This window comes from Canis aureus, chromosome 13, assembly GCF_053574225.1.
Source record: "Canis aureus isolate CA01 chromosome 13, VMU_Caureus_v.1.0, whole genome shotgun sequence".
Taxonomy (NCBI): domain Eukaryota; kingdom Metazoa; phylum Chordata; class Mammalia; order Carnivora; family Canidae; genus Canis; species Canis aureus.
Window position 1 is genome coordinate 31,071,023 of NC_135623.1, and position 22,263 is coordinate 31,093,285.

The 22,263-nt window shown below is 33.3% G+C and overlaps 1 protein-coding gene and 1 pseudogene across 16 annotated transcripts in view; one reads left to right on the forward strand and one right to left on the reverse strand.

Moving 5' to 3' along the window:
• METTL25 (methyltransferase like 25) overlaps positions 1-22,263 on the forward strand; it is a 130,151-nt gene that overhangs the window by 85,207 nt on the left and 22,681 nt on the right. For all 16 annotated transcript variants that reach the window (XR_013350592.1, XR_013350593.1, XR_013350591.1 and 13 more), the window contains 3 exons: positions 7,443-7,536; positions 20,275-20,349; positions 20,905-20,976. Coding sequence is in view for 2 of the 16 variants with exons in the window: in XM_077845660.1 (XP_077701786.1) it covers positions 7,443-7,536; positions 20,275-20,349; positions 20,905-20,976 (241 nt within the window). In the remaining 14 variants the exon portion in view is untranslated. The remainder of the gene's footprint in view (positions 1-7,442; positions 7,537-20,274; positions 20,350-20,904; positions 20,977-22,263) is intronic.
• On the reverse strand, positions 11,998-12,819 carry LOC144282699 (large ribosomal subunit protein eL6 pseudogene; annotated as a pseudogene).

Sequence of the window (22,263 nt, forward strand, 5' to 3'; positions counted from 1 at the left end):
CTGAAGAAGAAAAACAAAGTTGAGAGACTTGTCTCACCAAATAACAGCATTTTTTTTAAACTATAATGATTCAGATGATTGTCATATTGGCTAGTGGAACTAATAGTGCAGAACAAACCTTTTGTCATACGGGTTTTGATCATTAGAGAAAAGAGGGAGTAGTCATTAAATAGTGCTAGAACAATACTTATACAGCTATACAATGTATTGGTTTCCATTGATGCTGTAACATATTACTACAAATTTAGTGGATTAAAACCACATAAATTTACTATCTAGCCCGCTGGAGGTCAGAAGCCCAAAATGGGTTTCACTATGCGATAATCAGATATCTTCAGGACTTCATTTCTTGTGGGGACTCCAAGGGATAATCCATTTCCTTACCTTTGACAACTTTTAGAGGCACCCTATATATTCTGGCTCTAGCTCATAGTTCATTCCTCAGTCTTCAAATCCTGCAGCATAGGATCTTTAAATCTTTCTGTAATTCTGATATCCTTTCTATTTCCCTCTTCCACTTTAAAGGATCCTTGAAATTATCTTGGTTCACTTGGATAATCCAGGATTCTCAATTTTAAAGTCAGCAGATTATAAAATTTAATTAATTTGCAATATTCATTTCTCTTTCCATGTAATATAATATATGCAGAGATTCTGAGATTAGAATGTGGACATCTTCGGTGGACCATTATTCTGTTCACTACACACAAAAAAATTAAATGAATCTGAACCCCTACTTTACAACACAAAAGTCAATTCATAATGGATTAAAAACTTAACTATGTAAGGCAATAGTACAGTACTTTCAGAAGATAGTGTTGAAGAATAGTTTTATGACCTAGAGATAGGGGAATGATTTCTCAAACCAAATATAAACCTGAAAATCTTAAAAGATTGAAAATTCAATCACATTATTGTTTTTTTAAAGATTTTATTTATTTGAGAGAGAGCGCACAAAGTAAGGAAGGAGGAAAGGCAATGGGAGAGGGATAAGTGGACTCCTCTCCTCAGTTCCTCAGACTCCCCTCTCCCGGGCTCAATTCCAGGACCCTGGAATTATGACCTGAGCTGAAAGCAGACGCCTAACTGACTGAGCCTCCCAGGCACCTCTCAATCACATTAATATTAAGATCTTCTGTTTTCAGAAGATGCCTTAGAATAAGTGACCGGTATAGAAACTAATTGCAAGTCCTAGAACTGGAAGAAGATTAATAGCCAAAATACACAAGAAATTTCTACAACTTTGTGGAAAAATTAACCTCTGTTAAAGAAAAATAGTGAAAAGACTGGACAGGTAGGTTCACAAAGTGACACTCAATGCACATAGGATCAGGTGCTCAATCTTAATTAGTCATCAGGATAATGTAAAATGAAACCACAATAGATATAAACCATAATAGATATAATAGATAATAGATCTATCCAGTAAGGGTACTAACGTCAACCACATTAACAAAATGAAATGTAAAATTCATATGATTGTCTCAATAGATGCAGAAAAAACATTTGACAAAATTAAACATCGATTTTTGATAAAAACTTTCAACAAAGTAGATATAGAGGAAATGGACCTCAATGTAATAAAGGCCATATATGACAAGCTCACATCTAATATTCATACTCAATAGTGAAAAGCATAAAGCTTTTCTTCTAAGAGCAGGAATAAGACAAGAATGCCTGCTCTCACACTTTTATTCAATATAGTATTAGAATTCCTAGCCAGAGAAGTAAGGCAAGAAAAAATAAATAAAAGGCACCTAAATTTGAAAGGAAGAAGTAAGTAAAACTCACTATTTACAGATGACATGATTTTATAGAGAAACCCTAAAGACTCCACCAAAAAACTGTTAGAACTAATAAATGAATTCAGGAAAGTTGCAGAATATAAAATCAATGTACAAAAGATTGTTAAGGTTTTATACACTAATGACAAACTGTCAGAGAAAATAAGAAAATGATCCCATTTGCAGCTGCATCAAGATGTATAACTAAGAATAAATTTAACCACGAAGGTAAAAGACCTGTACACTGAAGACTATAAAATAATGATGAAAGAAATTGAAGAATATACAAATAAATGGGAAGATATTCCATACCCATAGATTGGAACAGTTAATACTGTAAAAATGACATACTACCAAAAGCAATCTCTATAAAAATTCCAGTGGAAATTTTCACAGAAATAAAAAATAATCCTAAAATTTGTATGAAATGGTAGTTAAAGCCATCTTGAGAAAGAAGAAGAAAGCTGGAGGCATCATGCTCCCTGATTTCAACTGTATTATGAAGCTATAACAATCAAAATAAAGCTATAATAAAACAGCATGATGTTGTTGGCTTAAAAACAGGCACGTAAAAACAATTGACCTGAATAAAGAGCCCATGAATAGACCTATGCATATATGGCCAATTAATTTATGACAAAGGCAACAGGAATATATAACAAGGAAGAGATGGTCTCTTTAATAAACCTGGACAGCTACATGCAAAAGAATGAAACTAGACTACTATCTTAAACCATACACAAAAATTAACTCAAAAATGGAATAAAGTCTTAAATGTAAACCTGAAACCACAAAACTCTTAGAAGAAGATACAGGCAATTAAACTCCTTGACATTGATTTTGGCAGTGAATTTTTGGATCTGATTCCAAAAGCAAAATAAACAAGTGAGACTATATGAAACTAAAAAGCTTCTGCACAGCAAAAGAAATGATCAACATGGGACACCTGGATGGCTCAGTGGTTGAGCGTCTGCTTTTGCCTCAGGGCATGATCCTGAGGTCCTGGGATTGATCGAGTGCTGCATTGGGCTCCCCATGGGGAGGCTGCTTCTCCCTCTGTCTATGTCTCTGTGTCTCTCTCTGTGTCTCTCCTGAATAAATAAATAAAATCTCTAAAAAAAAAAAAAAAAAAAGATAGAAAGAAAGAAATCAACAAAATGAAAGGGCAACCTACTGAATGTTTGCAAATCGTATGTCCAGTAAGGGGTTAATATCCAAAATATGTAAAAACTCCTACAGCTCAACAGCAAAAATACAAACAATCCAATTAAAACATGGGGTAGAAGACCTCAGTGGACATTTTTCCAATATTCAAAGAAGACGTACAGATGGCCAACAGGCATATGAAAGGATGTGGAACATCACTAGTCATTAGGGAAATGTAAATCAAAGCCACTGTGAGATATCACCTCGCACCTGTTACAGTGAGTGCTACCAAAAAGACAGGAGTTAGTAAGTGTTGATGAGGATGTGGGAAAGCGGGAACTCTCTGCACTGTTGGTGGAAATGTAAGTTGGTGCAACCACTGTGGAAAACGGTATGGAGATTCCTCAGAAAATTAAAACTAGAACTACCATATGATCCAACAATTTTATCTCTGGGCGTTTATCTGAAGAAAATGAAATCATTAATTTGAAAAGACACCTGCAACCTTGTATTCATTGTGGCATGATTTACAATAGCCAATACATGGAAACAACCTAAGTGACCACTGATAGATGAATGAAAGAAACACAGATACAATAGAATACTACTCAGCCATATCAAAGAACATGTATGGACCTTGAGGGCATCATTATAGTAAATGAAGTAAGTCACATAGAGAAAACAAATATCATGATTTTACTTATATGTGGAATATTAAAAAAGCAAAACAACACAAAGCAAAATGAAAAACCAAGTTTGCAGATACACAGAACACATTGGTGGTTGCAGAGAAGAGGAGGGTAGGGAGTGGCCAAAATGAGTAAAGAGGGTCAAAAGATACAAGCTTTCAGTTATAAAATAAGTAAATCATGGGGATTTAATATACAGCATGATGACTTTTGTCAATACTATACTGAATATTTGAAAGTTGTTAAGAGAGTACATCTTAAAAGTTATCATCACCAGAAAAAAAAAATGTTTTTGTGACTACATATGGTGCATTTTAACTAGACTTGATCATTTCACAGTGTATACAAAAATCAAGTCGTTGTGTTGTATACCTGAAAGTAATATAATGTTATATGTCAATTATACCTCAACTTTTTTGGGAAAAAAAGGATTAATACTTAAGATGGAAAATAAGATTATCTACTTATTTCTTTCTCATTTTTATTATTTTCTTGTTAACTAAAATAATGTACAAGTGATACACACTTTTAGAATATCTGAAACATTATTTTAAAATTTAAGTGTAATTGTTTATAGCCTAAAATTAGAAGTAAACTTTTTCATGGACTTAATTGTAGCATTTTACTCTATTAATTTTAATTATGATTGAACATTTAACATTTATATTCGAACTCAGTAATTTATAGAAAATTTTTCCTTTTATAATTAGTACTTATCTGGAAAGTTTCCAAGGAGAATAAAATGTCAAAGAAAATTTTATGATATAAAAATTTATTCAAACACTTAGGGAACAGGGGAAACAGATACACTTTACTCACAGTTATTCTCTCTCATAATGAGTATGGTATACAGCAGTACAATAAATAATTTTTGGTATCTATAATTATGTATTACCTAGTTTTTTATTGTGATTTTGCCATAATGAAATAGAAAAGTTATAAACCAGATCACAAAAACTGGCTCAAAAAATGAAAACTAATTACTTAATCCATAATATGTGGCCATCGAAGTTAGGAAGCCTGTGTCTTTTAAATTTAAGAGTAGTTGGAAGATTTTTGGAGTTCCCTTAACCAGTCACTATTTTCAGCGAAATTTTATGTTGTGGATCTCAAGTCTTTCAATATGTATTAGCATAAAAAAAGCATAAAAGAATTAATTTTATAAGTATTTTGTAGTGATGGAGAAACTGGATTTTGTCACTTTCTGTCCTGCATATGTTTGTTTTCATTTATTTGGTGTACATCTACTTCACATTTTCCTAAAATTTACTGCACTAATCTTAACTCTTTGGAGAATGCTACATGTAAATCATGTTCTTGGAATTGTATTTTCAGAAAAGCATGTGGGTGGTGTTGGATTCACTTGAGTAGAATTTTAATTAGATCTACTGCATTCACTTTTATTAAAAGAAAGAATACCAATTCCTTTTTTAGCATGCTGACCATGCTTTATTCTGACAGAGGGCCCCCTTTTAATTTGTTCTTGAAGTTCCATCATTTATCTTTTAGAAATAGTCATGTCCCTTTTCTAACTTCAAAATGTTTGATAATTCCTCTTTATACTCAAAAGATAAAATATCCTTATACCATTCAAGGCCATTTCTGATCTGTCATTAAGATCCTTTGCAACCTAATCAATTACCCTGTTTTTCACCCTCTGCACCTCAGGTAGCTTGCACACTGTCTTGGCACACTGGATTATTTATTGTTTCCCGTGCGATTAATTTTATATCTGGTATGCTTCCTTGGAGCTCCTCCTTCTACGTGGAATATCCTCTCCGTTTCTGCCACCCTTTCCTTCCACAGCTTCTGGCAATTAAAATCTAGGCACTTTTTAAAATCCAGTTTAGAAAACATCTCTGTGATCTTTTTCTTTTCTCCTTCTCACCCTCTTCTCTACTCTTGTCTCATAGGACTTAATCTTTGTGATTTACTGCTCTAATCAAACCTGATAGTACAATTAGTTGTTTGTGTCTTCTCCTCTCCCACCTAGTAGAGTTCCTCGATGGCCAGTGTTCAGTGTTATTTAATGAAACGATGTACCATAGTGCTTAAGAGCATAGTTTCTGAAAATCCTTTTGGGACCCCGTATTCCCCTTCAACTATCTTTTTATCTGTTCTGTTTTTTACTAGAAAACTCCTTGAAAATGCTGCCAATTTCTTTCCCTTTTTCTCTTGAATTCCATTACTCCATCAAACCACCCTTTCAGGGGCACTAATGACCCATGTTTCTAAATCCCATGGTATATTCTCAACTATCTTACTTGGCCTGCCTTCAGTATTTCACACAATTTGCCTCTCAAGTGAAAGTCCTTTTTCTCTCATATTGTAAGCAAAGTCTTTCACAAAATACTTTTTTCCCTTTCTCGTCTCTTTTGGCTTATTTTGCTGATTCTGTTTCTTTCAAAACTAATTGTTGGAGTGCTTTTTAAAAAAAATCTATACTTACTACCTGGGTGATCTCATGACTTTAAATACCATCTGTATGCTGATAGATCCCAAACTGTAGCCCAGTTAGTAACAATCTTATTCTTCCTGTTGCTTGGGCTAGAAATCTTGGAGACAACATTGACGTCTCTCTTTCTCACACTGCCTAGATACAGTCCAACGATTTTGTAGTCTCTACCATCAGAACATATCTCAAATTCTATCACTTCTCACCATCCTCACGGTTATTACCCTGGTCTAAACCTCTCCTCTAGATTATTGTAATAACTGTCTAATTGGTCTTACTGCTTCTATTTTCACCACCTATAGTAGATAAGATGTATATATCTATTATGTCTGTTATGCAGAAGATACATATGTGTAGGATCTGAGAATTATGTAAAAACTTAGATATAATTTCTGTTTCCTGGAACCTATTCCTATTCAAACAACTATTATTTCAAAGCAGTGATGAAATAAATGGGTGGAAGAAGGATATAGGCTATAGAAATTCATAATTAGAAAGGAATGTTGCTAGTCATGGTGCCAAAAAATATATAATTTGAGCTTGTTCATATAGGATGGCTCTAGTTTGAGCTAGAGAGTGGAGAACTTTATAATCCATTTGGAAGTGATTGAATGAGCAAAGGCACCAAGAAGTCAATGTGGAGAATAGTCTGAAACAATGAATAGAGGAAACTGAATTCTGGATTATAGTGGGAAAGTAGTGCTTAACCATTAAGTGAGCACTTAATTGTTTTTGATAACTTGAAATTGGTGAAGTTTTTTTCCTCTTTTTATATTTTACCTCAGTTGCAATCAAAATTGTATGATGTGATAGTCTAGCATTTCATTATTTAAATTCAAAACCACCTCATGATATTTTGTTTAAACTGTGCTGAAAATCTGCAGGGCATAAATGAGATCAAGTCAGACCCAACTCAGCATATGGTGCTTTAATGGCTGGCACTGAAGGAGTTCTCTTTGCATAGCTGTTGAATTATCGCCACCATTAGCAGGTGTTGCAGTGAAATATGCACTGTAATGTTGCCAGTAAAATTAAATGTGATTTGCAGCATAATGGAAACTTTACAAAGACCTATAGATCCCTTTAAAAAAAATTTTTTAATATTGTTAATTTACAAGTTCTTTCTCATAGTATTATCTTCATAATATTGTTTTCTACTGCTGTATGTTGAAGGAATACTCAGAAGCAGATCTTAAACACTTCAAATGTATAACTTAAAAGTGTTTACAAAAATATTACTACATTTTTGTCAAATCTGAAGCGTGTGCCATATACACAGAAGGTATTTAAAAGTATTTCATGATTGAATTTAATGCCATCTATAATTTAAATCGGAAAAATTAAAAAGTGATTCGCTTTTTTTTGCAGTGATCGGCACGTTGGTAAAATTTATTCCAAATCCTCTTCCTTTCTGGACTATGTCCGAAAGTCTCTTAAGAAGCTTGGATTAGATGAGTCCAAGGTCAGTGTATATTTGTTATTTTTATGGAAGAAAAACAAATTCTATGGTGTAATGAATTGAGATGATACAAAATAATTTACCTTCTATTTTTCAAATGTGAAAACATGTAATATATAGTAGAAAAATATCTAATTCTATTGAGACCATACCTCCATTATCTTTATTCCAAGTTCACCTTTCCTGTCAATGTGAGTGGTTTGCTAGCATACATCTCTAGAGAGTTTCCTCTTTTAAGTTTATTCAGGTATCATGTACCAGTTCTGAAATCAAAACAGTTAAAAAGCAAGATAATAGAACAAATGGGGATTATAAGTAAAGCAAGAGCAGTGAGACAATAAACTCCATTTAAAGACTGTATAACTTAAGTTATACAGTCAAATTAAAAACTTAAATTCAAAAAGTTCTAACACTGAGAAAAAAATTATCAATTCAGAGATACTAGAATATTAAATTGAACTTGGATCACTCTGGTATTTGGGTGTTTTTTTGTTTGTTGGTTTGGAGGTGGCGTTTTTTTTGTTTTGTTTTGTTTTTGTTTTTGGGGAAGGGGAGGCAGGAGGAGAGGGATAGAGAGAATCTTAACAGGCTCCATGCCCAGAGTAGACCCCCACATGACGCTCCATCTCATAACACTGGGATTATGACCTGAACCAAAATCAAGAGTCAGACACTTATCTGACTGAGCCACCCAGGTGCCCCACTCTGGTATTTTGAATTGATTATAAATTGAAATAAAGAATAAAATAGTTGGTTTTAGAGGAATGAAATGGATTTCTTGAAAAAGTAACACAGGTATAATTATTGTATCAAAGCTAGAGGGTATTATTTATGGTACCAGTTGTTCATTTATTCCCCAGGTGCTTTATTATTTAAAGCTATTAGACTGTTATTAATCAGGTTTATTCTGTATAAAATGGCTATTCAAAAGTATTTCTAACTCTCATGATTTGAGATTAAATGAAGTAATGTACATAAAATACCTAGCACTTTTTTACATAGTAAGTAGAAAGAAAATAATATTAGTTCCTGTAGTTTTCATATATAGTTTTTATTGTTTATTATAGATATTATATATTATATTATATTAATGTTATGGCTAATAATATTATATTTTATGTGTGGTTTTTATTATTCTGATTTTTATATATGTGCTATCAGTAATAACGACTGATATGACTCTTGTCAGTATTTTTATTTAGTCACCAAATGAAGATCCTTCTAGTCTTCATAAATGAATGAGAATAGACAACTTTTATCCTAGTTATTTTATTTCTAGGTTTTTAAAAAAACATTTTAACTAAATCAGACTGGCTTTCCTTGCAATCAGTCTCATTTAGTGGATATCTTTATTCCATATCTCAATTTCATGTCTTGCAGTAATGTCAAGACTGTCTGGCATTATTTTACAGATAAAGAGCTAGGTATTTACTTAAACTAAAAATATATTATCCTTTGCCAAAATCTAAACAGCAGAAACCCAGAAAAACAATGTTACTTACCCTTCCTGTTAGCTTTCTCTTCCCAGGTTTGTTTTTAATAGTAACCGTAGTAAATGTCCTTTATTATGTTATTATATTATTGATAGGAATTTTTTTTTTTTTTTGAGAGAGAGAGAGAGAGAGAGCACAAGCATCTGCTACTGAGGAGAAGGCCAGACAGAGAGAGGAGAGAGAGAATTTGGAGCAGAGTCCACACTGAATGTGGAACCTGATGCAGGGCTTGATCTCTATTACCTTCTATTTTACCTTACCTTGACCCTGAGATTATGACCCAAGCCAAAATCAAGAGTCAGATGCTTAACCAACTGAACCACCCAGCCACCCCAATAGGAATATTAATAATAGCTAATAGTTACTAAGCACTTGCTGTGTGGTAGTTATTATGCTAAGAATATCACATCTTCTCATTTACTTTTCATAAAAACTCTTATGGTAAATACTATCCTTATTCCAGTGTAATGATCTAGGAAGAGAGGTGTTGAAAAAGACAAGTCATTTTCCCAGGGTCAGAGAGAGCTACCAAGTAGAAGTGGAACATGAGCACAGATTCAGCTAACATCAAAACCTCAACTGTTAACCACCATTATACTGAGAAGTGAAATGAAATAGAAAAGAAAAACAGACTAATGTAGATATGTATCACCATGTAAAATCAGTCTTAAATTATTCCTTGTACTAGTTAATACAGGCAATAATAGTGTCCTACTGATTTTCTCATAATAATATTTAAGCTCATTAAGAACAAGTATGTCAGACAAAATGAATAAAAAGACAAAAAGGAACAGAAACCCAAACTGGAAGACTTTTGGGGTGAAACGTACAGAACAACATAACATAAATATTTAAAAGGATGTACTGATGAAAGGAAGGAAATAGATGTGTACCTGTTTTGGGAGTAGAGGGTTTATTTTAATTTTAAACAAGAGGAATTGAAGAATTTTTTTCTGCCAGATCAGAGTGGTTAGAGCATAAACCAATGTTATGTTTTCAATCCAATACAAATTCCTATTATTTTTCTCCCACATCATGAAATATCACTGCTCAAATTAAAGTTTTAAGAAGCTCAATAAAAGGAGATTTGTGTATGGTTTCACTTAATTTCATTTTATTTTATTTTTTAAAGATTTTATTTATTTATGAGAGACACAGAGAGAGGCAGCGACATAGGCAGAGGGGGGAAGCAGGCTCCCTGTGGGAACTCTGATGTGGGACTCGATCCCAGGACCCTGGGATCAATCACTGAGCCACCTAGGCACCCCTGTATGGTTTCATTTTAAAAATGGAATTAATTTTCACACGAGATTCTAGGCACTGAAAAGTATCAAAACCATCTAAGTTTAAAATGTTAAATATACCACAATACTTAAAAGATCTTTGACTAAATTTGTGATCATTTATTGTTAAGCTTATATAATTGGAAGTGTGGTTAATGTGTTGATGGGTTTCTAATCTTTTAAAGCACATCTTCATATTCAAAACTATGTTAAGTAAAGTGTCTAGAAAATCTCTTAATGTGCTCTGGATGTATTTTTAGTTACAAGGAATCATGTTAAATATATGGGAGTAAACAGAAAAATATTCCCAAATTATCATTCCAAAAGGGGACCAGAGCTCCATGTACTAGATATATAAGTGGCTTATACACAGCTTAAAAGCTTAGTCCATAATTCCTATTGTCAGTTGTAAAAGACAGCATTGGACATTTTCTCTTAGAGCAGGATTTGGCAGCACTGTTGACATTTGGGTAAGTCTTTGTTGTCGGGGGCTGCCCTGTTCATTGAAGGATGTTTAGCAACATCCCTGATCTCTATCCTCTAAATGTCAGCAGTAACACCCTAGGAGTATAAAAAAATTATTAATTAAAAAAGAAGTCTCCAGACATTGCCAAAAATTCCCTGTGGTGCAGTGTCCCCACTCTCCACCCCCCAGTGAGGTCACTGTCTTCAAACATTTGTCATCTTAGTGATTCAATTTGCAATCATCTAACATTTCCATTATAAACTCCATATATTTTTTTAAATGCCACTTTATATATTACACCAAGAAACATGGAGAAAGGAAGTGGGGAAGAAGCAATGATTCCGTTCTTCTGTTTTGAAGACTTTTTATCAAAACAATCCCCTCCTTAATCTTTCATGTTTGCGTAGCTCTAACTACTTATAGACAATATTGTTTCAGTCCAATATAAAGTATGTCTATTTAAGCAGTGTTTAGATTCTGAAACAATAAATTGTGGCAGTACATCAACCACCTTGTATCAGGAGCTATCATGTTTATAATGAATGAATTTCTTAGAATGAAACATTTCAGTAAAATTCTTGTAATGTTCAGCTACTTTTTTGTAAAACGTTTAATAGCACCTGAAAAATGTCTAAAATATTAACATCCTAATGATTAGCTTTACCTAAATGTTAAAAAAAAAAAAAAAAGATTAGGTATTTTCAAACTATATCTTCTGTCCCAAACTTTGATATCTCACCAATTTCAGAAAACCTCAAAATTGTCTTTAAGTTTTCAGGATTTCTTCATGGTCCATAGCATTTTGCCTTCTTTTGTCAGTTGATAATTACTTTTCTGCTTTTCTGTCTCTTTCTACTAGCTTATAATGCATGCACACAAATGCACAATTGCAAACATGCTCATATCCTTCAGATTTTAAAAGCATCAGACCTGGTCTTATTTGCTAGACAAAGAATGAGCTGGAGTATTTGTTTTTAAGAAGAGGGAAAGAAAAGCTTATTTTCTAGAACTTGTGTATTATACACATAGAATGAATACTCAAATAATTGAAGTTAATTTCAGATATTAAGTAAAATAAGACCATAAAACTGGTGATTTGTTGGGGATTCTGTAGTGTTGAATAGAGTTGAAAACTACTAAGCTAAAAACCTTAATGGAAGTAAGGGATAATATATTTATTTTTTAATGGATCAGTTATTTAGTAAAGTTCTTTGTAAGAAATTTAGAACATCATTTTGTGAGGATAAACTCCATTTTGTGAGAGAAAACCGAGTGGAGATCACCCTGAAGCTGAGGAACAGCTTTGATTTTTGGCAGAATTGGCGAGTCTACAGCTTTCTGATCAACCTTGCACTGCTGTGTGGTCTCATGTTTCTCCTTCTCGTTGCCTTCCTCATGTCTGGGTTTACACAGCTTCTTCTTGAAGTAAGCATCAGTGAGATCTTTTGGGATTTTCATCCTGCTGATCTCAATTTTGGTGGAGGTGGCAGTGACAAATTTCTGTGTGTTCTACACAGAGGAACTCAGTTAAGACCAGAGATCTCGTCACAAGTAGCAAGCCACTGCTCAGTTGCTACAGGAAAACCACCCTCTTGCGTCTGTGTTGCCCAGTGAGGATGATCAAAATGGTCCCAGGAATGATGCTAGCTCACAATTTTCTCAATGCTTCCTGATAGGTTTTTTGCTATGGCTCATTAGTTTTCACAGCACATCTTCAGTTGGATAATACCTAGGCGTTTTGCAAAGTTTAACCACTCCGGTACTACCATTCTTATTACCACCAGCTGGTTTTGTGACAGTACCAAGAGCCTTCTCCTTCTTTTTCTTCTCAACCCAGGAGTTAGTTTTGAATACTTCCTCTTGTTTATGGCCTTCTGGGAATCAGGAATATCTGCCAGTTCCTCTAGCTATGACAGGATTTCAGCTGTAATGGGACTTTGCCTTTAGTGCTTTAGCCTTGAGGTTACCATTCTTATTTCTTAATCTTGCCACTAGGATCAGCCTTCTTGGTTTCAGGTTTCTTCTTAGTTTTTTTACCCACCATCTTGCAAAATAGGAAAGAGCAGTAAAGGATAATTTAGAAAAATACTCTTAGATGTTTCCAAAAGGGAACAGTGAAAGGAAAACTTTTGAGAGCAAAACCATTTGGTTATTCATCAACAAACACCTATTTTGAAAAATCTCCCATGTGTCAAGAACAGTATAAACTCTGGGGCTACAGAGATAATTAAGAGATAACCCATTTAAATAGAAAACAAGTAATTATACCATGAATCTACAATAATAGACACATATATAAAGTAGGATGAAAGCATAGAGAAAGGAGTGACTCACTCTGCCTGTGAAGATTTCACAAAGGATATGTGAAGGATATATAGGGGTTCACTAAGCAGACAAGGTGACAAGGTAGGGTGTACAACATAGCAATTCAGCTTCTTTATATGTTATGCTGTGCTCCCCACAAGTATAGCTACCGTCTGTGACTGTACAACACTATCATGATACCACAGAGTACATCCCTCATGTTGTGCCTTTTATTCCACTGACTTCATGCCATAACTGGAAGCTTATATCTCCCACTTCCCTTTACGCATTTTGCCCATCTCTTATCCCCTTCCCCTCTGGAAACCTTCAGTTTGTTCTCTGTATTTTATAGGTCTGATTCTGCTTTTTGTTTATTCATCTTTTTTTAGATTCCACATATGAGTAAAATCACCATGGTATTTTTCTTAGTCTGACTTATTTCATTTAGTATAATACCCTCAGGATCTACCTATGTTGTCATAAATCTTTATATCAAATCACATCATTAAAGAACTATATTGTCCTATTTACAACCCTTTGCCTACAGTAGTTCACCCCTCTAGTGATGTATTATCAGAATTATGATTAAATTGTTTGCTGTGGTATGGTTTAAGAAGGAAGATACATGGTCATTTGATTTCAAGAAATAATGACTTACTCAGGTTTTCTAAATAATTCATGAGAGGCTATTCCAGGAATACATATACTTATAAGAAAAACTGAGATCTCTTGACTTCACAAAAACCAAGAAAGAGATGTACGGCCTAGTCTCCTCAGAATGTATTTTGTTAATGAGAGCTCTGAACTCACAGCTATCTCACTCTTCATTCTAGATAATATTTCTCTCCAGATTTTTGCTTATTGATAAATTGTTTATTCATGACTCAGCTCCCCACCTGCAACAAACATTGTACATCACTTCCCTTCACTGAACAGCACCTCTGACCCAGAAAAAGAGGACCTAATTAATTCATTTGATTTCTTTCACAGCTGTTTGGATAGAATTTTTATAAACAAACACCCTAAATCCAATAAGGTGAGAGAGAAAAGGGGAAACTGTAACTGCAGGAAGATTTTTACATAAGTGGCAACCCAAGACTGTTTCCCTAAATAGGGATTGGGCAGAAACACACTAAAATGGGGCTTAGGTTTTAGAGGCATTCAGAATGTTAATGTATTTGGTATGAGGATATTTTTGGACATTCAATAAAGACAGTATTTCAAAACTTTTTCATATCATCTAGGTTCTGTTATATAAAAATCTACATAATAATTTGATTTTTCATGATAGGACGATTTCCTTCAAAGAACACTCAGCTTATTTCTTTTTTCCTTAGCTATCCGGAGGGTCAAATATTTATTTATGCTTGATTCCAGCAACTGTCCTTAGCTAGGTGATTTTGGCATCATATTTTTCTCCTTTGAAAGTATACTTTTGAGACTTCATCCTTTCTTTAATGGCCCTACTGTTGATAGGTTTTTATGCTTCATATTATAAACCACCTCACATTACCCTTAAAAATGAGCATACTGTTAATAATAAAGTTTCCTGTAATTTGTGATTGTATGGATTTGTAGCAATTACATTTGGGAAAAGAACAAAACAAGAGTTAACAATTACACTTCTTTAAATTGAGATCAAAAACGTTATGTCAAAACATTATATGGTCTCATTCATTTGGGGAATATAAAAAATAGTGAAAGAGAATGAAAGGGAAAGGAGAAAAAATGAGTGGGAAATATCAGAAAGAGAGAACATGAGAGACTCCTAACTCTGGGAAACGAACTAGGGGTGGTGGAAGGGGAGGTGGGCCGGGGGTGGAGGTGACTGGGTGACGGGCACTGAGGTGGGCACTGAATGGGATGAGCACTGGGTGTTATTCTATATGTTAGTAAATTGAACACCAATAAAAAATAAATTTATAAAAAAAAACGTTATGTCAATATTATATGCAAAACCATTTGGCATGGCAAAAAACCATGCCAAATAACATTTTAATAACAAGTGTAAAAAAGTAAAGGGACATTTCCATTATAGAGAACATTCTTACATGATATAAGACTAACTTTATTTAAGAATAGTGACATTGCCTATAAAAATTATCTTTTTTCACCCAGCTAACCACAGAGAAGCCTTAGGTACAGAAATGTCTCCCTGACAATGAATAGCTCTAGGAAGTAGCGGAAGATGTGATATAATCACTGAAAGAATAGGAAAATGTATTATGCCATTTGTTTGTTTATTTATGGAAGAAAAAGAGCTACTTAATTATCTTAGTTCTTAATGATGCTTTTAATATAGAAGGAAACATTGGTTTTAATGTTAGGTTATTTTAGATTATTAGAATTATTGACATGTATAAAATGTACAAATGACTTAATTCAAATGAAAGAATATATAATAATTACATAATGTATCAATAATTTTTAGAATAACTATGAGCTGAACTTAATTCATATGTAAAATCTCTTCATATAGTAGAAAATTCAAATTTTATTTCTATTAGCTAGTTATTGAACATGTATATATTAGACAATATGGAAAGAACTTTATGTACTACATTTTGCCTTATTTTTATGAAAATTTATTTTATTGTCCATAAATTTTAAGCTTGTGAATATTAGTTACTTACATAATTATATCATTTATAAAAGTAAGAATCAAACTAAGTCACCTTTGTATTATATACTCCAGAAGATTCAGTGACAATAATCTTTTGAGTAATAGTATGGATGACTTTCTTTGTTAATCTAAGACTATTAGACTATAAGCCACATTGCCACGGGCTTTGTCTTCCCAGCTCCCTGTGTAGATCAACTAATAGGCCTCATCTCTACATCCTCCTACCTTAGCTCTTAAGCCAATTATGACCAGTCAAGGGTATGTCAGCAGCCTCAGGCTCATCATTTAATGATGAGAACTGAGTCAATTACCAACGCATCTTTGATCGTGTATGATGTGGGAGGATCTCTAAACAACTATGTATCTCTCATCCAGCTTACTTTCTATGAAATTGCAGTACCGTTCAAGTTTGTTACCTGGGGCCCCTTATATAGATCTTTAAAAAGACAACTTTAACAAAGGAAGGGAGGGAGAAATCTCCCATGGAGAGGAATTTCAGATTATTTAGATACTCCACCCTCAAGGAGATGAAGTATTACTCCTCACTCCCTAAATGTAGGCTATATGTAGTGACTTCTTCACAAACTGTACAGTATGAAAAGTGGATAAAAGAACTTTAGAGGGAAAAACTTGACAAACACCATCTTAGCCAGCTAGTCAATGTCAACATCAATGATAAGTTATATTAACAGATACCCCTGATAGGTCAAGAACATGGCACTCTATTTCTGTGGTCTTCCTCTCAAAAACCCTTTGCCTCAGAGTATTTATGAGGAAAACATCTGCAAATCCAAGTGAAGGAATATTCTACAAAATGTCTGACAAGTATTGCTTAAAACTCTCAAGGTCATTAAAAACAGGACAGTAGAAACTGTCACAACCAGTAGGACTAAATGATGTGATATCCTGGATAGAATTGTGGAACTAAAAAGACATTAGGTAAAAACTAATGAATTCTGAATAAAATACGGACTTTAACTAACAATAGTGTATCAATATTGACGTCATTAATTATAACAAATAACCACATTGTAAGGTGTTAATAATAGGAGAAATTTGGTATAGGGTATATGGGAACTCTCAATGTTATCTTAAAATTTCCATAAATTTAAAACTTTTAAAATATGTTTATTTCAAAAAAAAAAGAACCAATATAAGAAATGATACTGTTGATAGAACCAATGCTTTGTGGCCGACTTTGCCAAAAGCTTGTTTATATCATCTTAATACTAAGGATAATCTTATGAAATGAGTACTGTTAAACTCATTTTATGGGCAAGGAAATTGAAACATAGGTTAAGTGGATTTCTTAGGGCCAAAATCTAGGAAATTGTGGAGGAAGAACTCCAATCCAGACTAACTCTAGACTACATGCTTCTTTTTGTCATATTTATATAACCTATTAGCAGACATTGAGCACAAGAAGAATGCTTATTTAGCATTTTTCCAAAACTAGCAGTCATCAGGCAAATAAGGAAGAATAAGGAGAAAATCCATGCTTGCCAAGAAACAAAATAAATGTACTTCTAAAGGAAACTGAAGAATTGAGGTTTGAAATAAAGGCAGAAGAAATTCAAGGAACGATGAATCTTACTGAAGCATTAACAATGAGATGCTTGTATTCAGAACTTTGACTCTTGAAACTTTTGCAGACAGGATGAAGTTGGTCAAGCATATGAAATGTGTTGCATAGTAAGACATACATTGTCTAACACACAAGTTGTATTGGAGTTAAAATATCTGTCAAAAAATTACAAAAAAGTGGAGAAAAAAATCTGAAGCACCTGAACATGAACATGACTGCTTGTTTACTGCCTCTCACCCCAGATTCCATTTAGGATTGGATATCTCCATGAGCCCAAAACACAGCCCTCTGAGCTAGGGCTCTGTTACACAACTTAACTCATATTAGTCTCTTTTTCTGGAGCAGGGAGAAATGGAGTTCATTATCAGTACTCTCAACTGCCATTCAATGTGCAATTCAATTTATAATTTTCTATGCACGTTCTTGCCTGAGTATGATCTACACCAGGCAGTGACTCAATTCTGATGCCTTCCCTTATCTATAGAATATTGGTTCTGCCTATGTGCTCCCTGACTTTAACGTTCAATAGTGTCATCTATAAAATGAGACTGTGAATATATGTATGTTACAGATTGCTGTTAGGATTAAATGAGATAATGTCTTTTTAAATTCTCCACATAATCTCTGTGATCTAATGCAGTGAAGCTAGTAGTTGAGTGTTTCATTGCAAAAACTGAGTAAGAGGCACCTGGGTGGTTCAGTTGGTTAAATATCCTGCTTCAGCTTAGTTCATGATCTCAGGGTCCTAGGATCGAGCCCCACATTGGGCTCTCTGCTCAGCGGCTTCTTCTTCTCCCTATTTGATCTCTTTCACTCTCACTGTCTCTCAAATAAATATGTAAATCATATTTAAAAATTGATCAAAATGTAATCATATCTTAAACATTGAATTTTTCACTTAAAAACATATTAATATACTTGTACTCACCAGACTTTTGGTGTAAATACAAGGCCATTTGTTGTGGTGGTCTTTTGCACACAGCCTTGCATCGTAGTATCACTCTTTGGAGTTCTCTTAATTTTTTGCATCAGGCATACTTCTAACGCAGTCTATAGTATCCAGCTTTGATTCACTTAAACAACAGACTTCCATTATTTTTTAAATGGAAGAGTTAAGATGATGTTCTTACCTTTTTTCTATAGGATCACAGAAAAGCAACAAATAGAAACCAAAACACTGGGGAATCCCTGGGTGGCTCAGCGGTTTGGCACTTGCCTTTGACCCAGGGCGCGATCCTGGAGTCCGGGATCGAGTCCTGCGTCAGGCTCCCGGCATGGAGCCTGCTTCTCCCTCCTCCTGTGTCTCTGCCCCTCTCTCTCTCTCTCTCTCATTCATAAATAAATAAATAAATAAATAAATAAATAAATAAATAATAAATAACCAAAACACAAACTCCTTCTTTGACTAAATTGGAAAATGTGTTAAATCCCAAACCATATACATTATGAAGCAGAATGAAGGTAAAGATGGATGCAGAAAGATACCGAGAGAAAATTCCCAGGGTTACAGATCACCAACAAAACCAACAGAACACAGTTCTCTAAGTTGGAATATCATGAGGAGCCAAATCTACCATTCCTAGTTTGGAACAAATGCAACTGATGACCAGGGTAATGCTTCTCAGATTGGCATAAAAGAAACAAAATATTGGAGAACCCCTGGAATCAAACTGAAAAACCATGTTTATAGGAAGCAGTGTAGTGGTAAAGTAGGATTGAAAAAAGATTATGAATTCTGACTTGTATTCTTCTCAGATGGCAGGAGAAGAAGTAAAGACTAAATAAAGGCTATGATTCAAACACACACACAATTTTGTAAGATGAGAATTTTTGCTGGCTTGAGGTTCAGGCCTGGATCCAATCCAGTATACGCTACTGCAAAAAATTGTGTCAGGAGGTACTCATTTGATTCAAAGATGGGCAGAATTTTAAAAAGGATTGAGAAAGGAGGTATAGTCGGCTTGTGTTCTGTACCAAGGGGGAAATCTTTTCAGGAAGGTTGAATGAGACAAAAACCTTACTTTTTCACTGTTACCTCTTTGTACTTTTTAAATTCAAAAGAAATTTTGTGCAGTATAAAAAAGAATAAGGGCTTTGAAAAAATAATAAATTCATTTAGACATTTGCAAAAAAAATCTGAATATAAATCCTTTCAGCTTTTTTTTTTTTTTTTTTTTTACTCTTTTTATCCAGTCTTCCATTGGTTTTGACCACATGTAATTTGATAGCAATTTCTTCTGATGGCTTTCCTTTATCAGGCCTTTCACAAAGGCATCCATTTTACAGAAACAACTTCTACTTTTGCATTAGTACTTCATTAGTTGTGTAATATTTATTTATATCATTACAATGATGTAACTGCCATAGCAAGCTGAGAAACAAATACAGTTGACTCAGCAAACATAAAGTTAGCTGGTGTGAACAGAAGCATATGTGTTCTAAAAAGTGGCCTGCAAAGCACACGGGTTCAGTGTACTATATAGGCAGCCCATGTTTTTGAGAAAAATCAGAAAGTAGTGCTTGCTGATGGATTTGTTCAGTGGATGTTAGAGGAAACTATGTTAAGTATGAACATGTGTCCTTATTGTGTTCTTGTTGCTTTTGAAAATTGTTCTCCAGAATATATAGTTTAGATATATGATTATAAGTCTTAATTTTACTCAAAAAATATTAATTGAATTCCTACTATATACCTCAAGCATAGAAACAAGTGAAAGTAGGTATTTCATTTACTTGCTGAAGTCAAACAATATTAATAAGATGCTACTGCTGGTTTTATTGATGATATGCTAAATAAACTAGGTGCAGAAGATACTAACAAAAGAACTTAGTTGCATTGACTTGCTTCATGCATATCTTTAGAGTTCTTCAGACATTGAAGTTGTTTTAACTTGTTATATTGATTTTACTTTAGGGTATGTTTGATAAGGAAAAGCTTTTTTTTTAACTGTTGTTAAACTTTTTGTTTTTGTTATTTTATCTTGAAGCTGCCAGAAAAAGTTATAATGGACTACTACGAGAAGTATAAGCCTAGAATGAACGAGCTGGAAGCTTTTAATATGGTAAATCTCAGAATTAAACATATTAAATTGGGTATGTTGCTAGGGTTCTGTTAAATTTTATTGTGGGACCAACCAATCTATGTTGTTTTTCTCTTACTGCAGAAAAATCCTTTTGGATCATTTCCTATTTCAAAACTATATTAGGTGTCAGTAATGTAATAAAGAGAACACATGGTAGATTTCTCTTAAAGTGTATCATAAACGTACAGAAAGAAATTTCAGAGTTCTTTGAACACATATTGGTCTCAATGCAGTTATTTCACAAGCATTCCTTTTAATGAATTTCACTCTTAGTACCTTTGAAAGGTCTCTATCACATATGTGTGACTGCCTTTGGATTCTAACTCAAAGTCATTCAAAGGACATTCTTTTCCTATTATCATTAAAGAAAAACTTTTGATCTCTGCAGTATTCATTTTCTGAAGATGTACAATTGGTACTGGAGATTTGGCCTTATATAAATTTCTGTAGATACATTTTCTTAAACATAAGTGTTAACCTAGTCTTTTTTTTTTTTTTTTAAGTTCTATCATTCTATTTTATTCTTTCTTTTAGTTGAAAGTTGTTCTGGCTCCTTGTATAGAGACATTGATTCTTCTAGATCGACTTTGCTACCTGAAGGAGCAGGTAAATTATGTTATTTAAAATATATATAACAAGTATCTTCATTATCCAGTAAATGGATCTGCTTATATCTAGGATAAGTTTCTTATTACATTTACCAAGTTTAAATATTCATTCTATCTTCTTTTAAATGTAAACATATGTACAACAGATGTTTTTAGCAAAGCTGCTATAATAAAAGTTTATATTCTTTTAATTGTATGGTAATTACTATACAGTAGGCAGTAAACACAGCCGTCGTATATGATATATTGTATAGCTAAAATTAATAAAGGCCAGACATTAAAGTATATGTGTGTTTCATTTTATAAGAATTTACCTTTTATGTCACTGTTGGATTTTGGACATATGCATTCTGCAGTATAAAAATTACTTACTGATCAGTGAAAATTCCTTTTGTTTTTTTTTCACAGTCTTGTTTTATCTATGTTGATTGCCCCCCAAAATTGTTTTCTTGGTTATCTTTAGGGAAAATGTTTTTTTTGCAGATTTTACTCTGAGCTGTGGTCAAAAGAGTTATGTGAAGTGTTTAAATTAAACCCATATATGGGTTAGACCTTATGTTTCTACCATGATGCCTTTATTTTAACAATTTTGTTTTATCAGAGGGGGTAATTTTACTTCTCTTTTCAACAGACTATTTGGAACAGGTGGATTTTAATAAAAGTTTGCTTTTGTACTAATTTGTATTTTTAAGGAAAATGGGAATTTTTAAATATTTGAATACTTGTGTACTTTCTTAAGCTATCAGTCATCTCAGAATCACTGGAAATCTTAGGTTTCCAAGTTTATAGGTGACAGAATCAGGCATGTTTTACTAGGTACTCGCTGTTTCCCTTTTCAAAACAATTTCCATTGACCTAAATAAAATAAGTAAATGATATAAATAAATAAATTGACCTACATTCCTGAGTTAGTATATCTATAGGACACTATAATCTGACCCTTGTTTCCTGATCAGTATTTAAGACCCTTGATATTTACGTAATAGATTGGTAATGAAGTGACAGAAATCTTACAAATATTAATTTGTTAATACTTTAGTTTGTTAATACTTTAAATATTGTTTAAATAGTATCATTTTAAATAATATTTTTATAAGGGTAACATTTAGAGAATTTTAAATGAAGAATATAAAAAATTTTAAATAACAATAATTCCATCTTTCAGCATTATTTTAAATGTTTGGTATATTTTCTAGTGCCTTTCTCTAATATATGTATGCTGCACATATATGTATGAGTACATTATGTCTACTTTAATTAAAATTGGAATCAAATGAGAAGTACA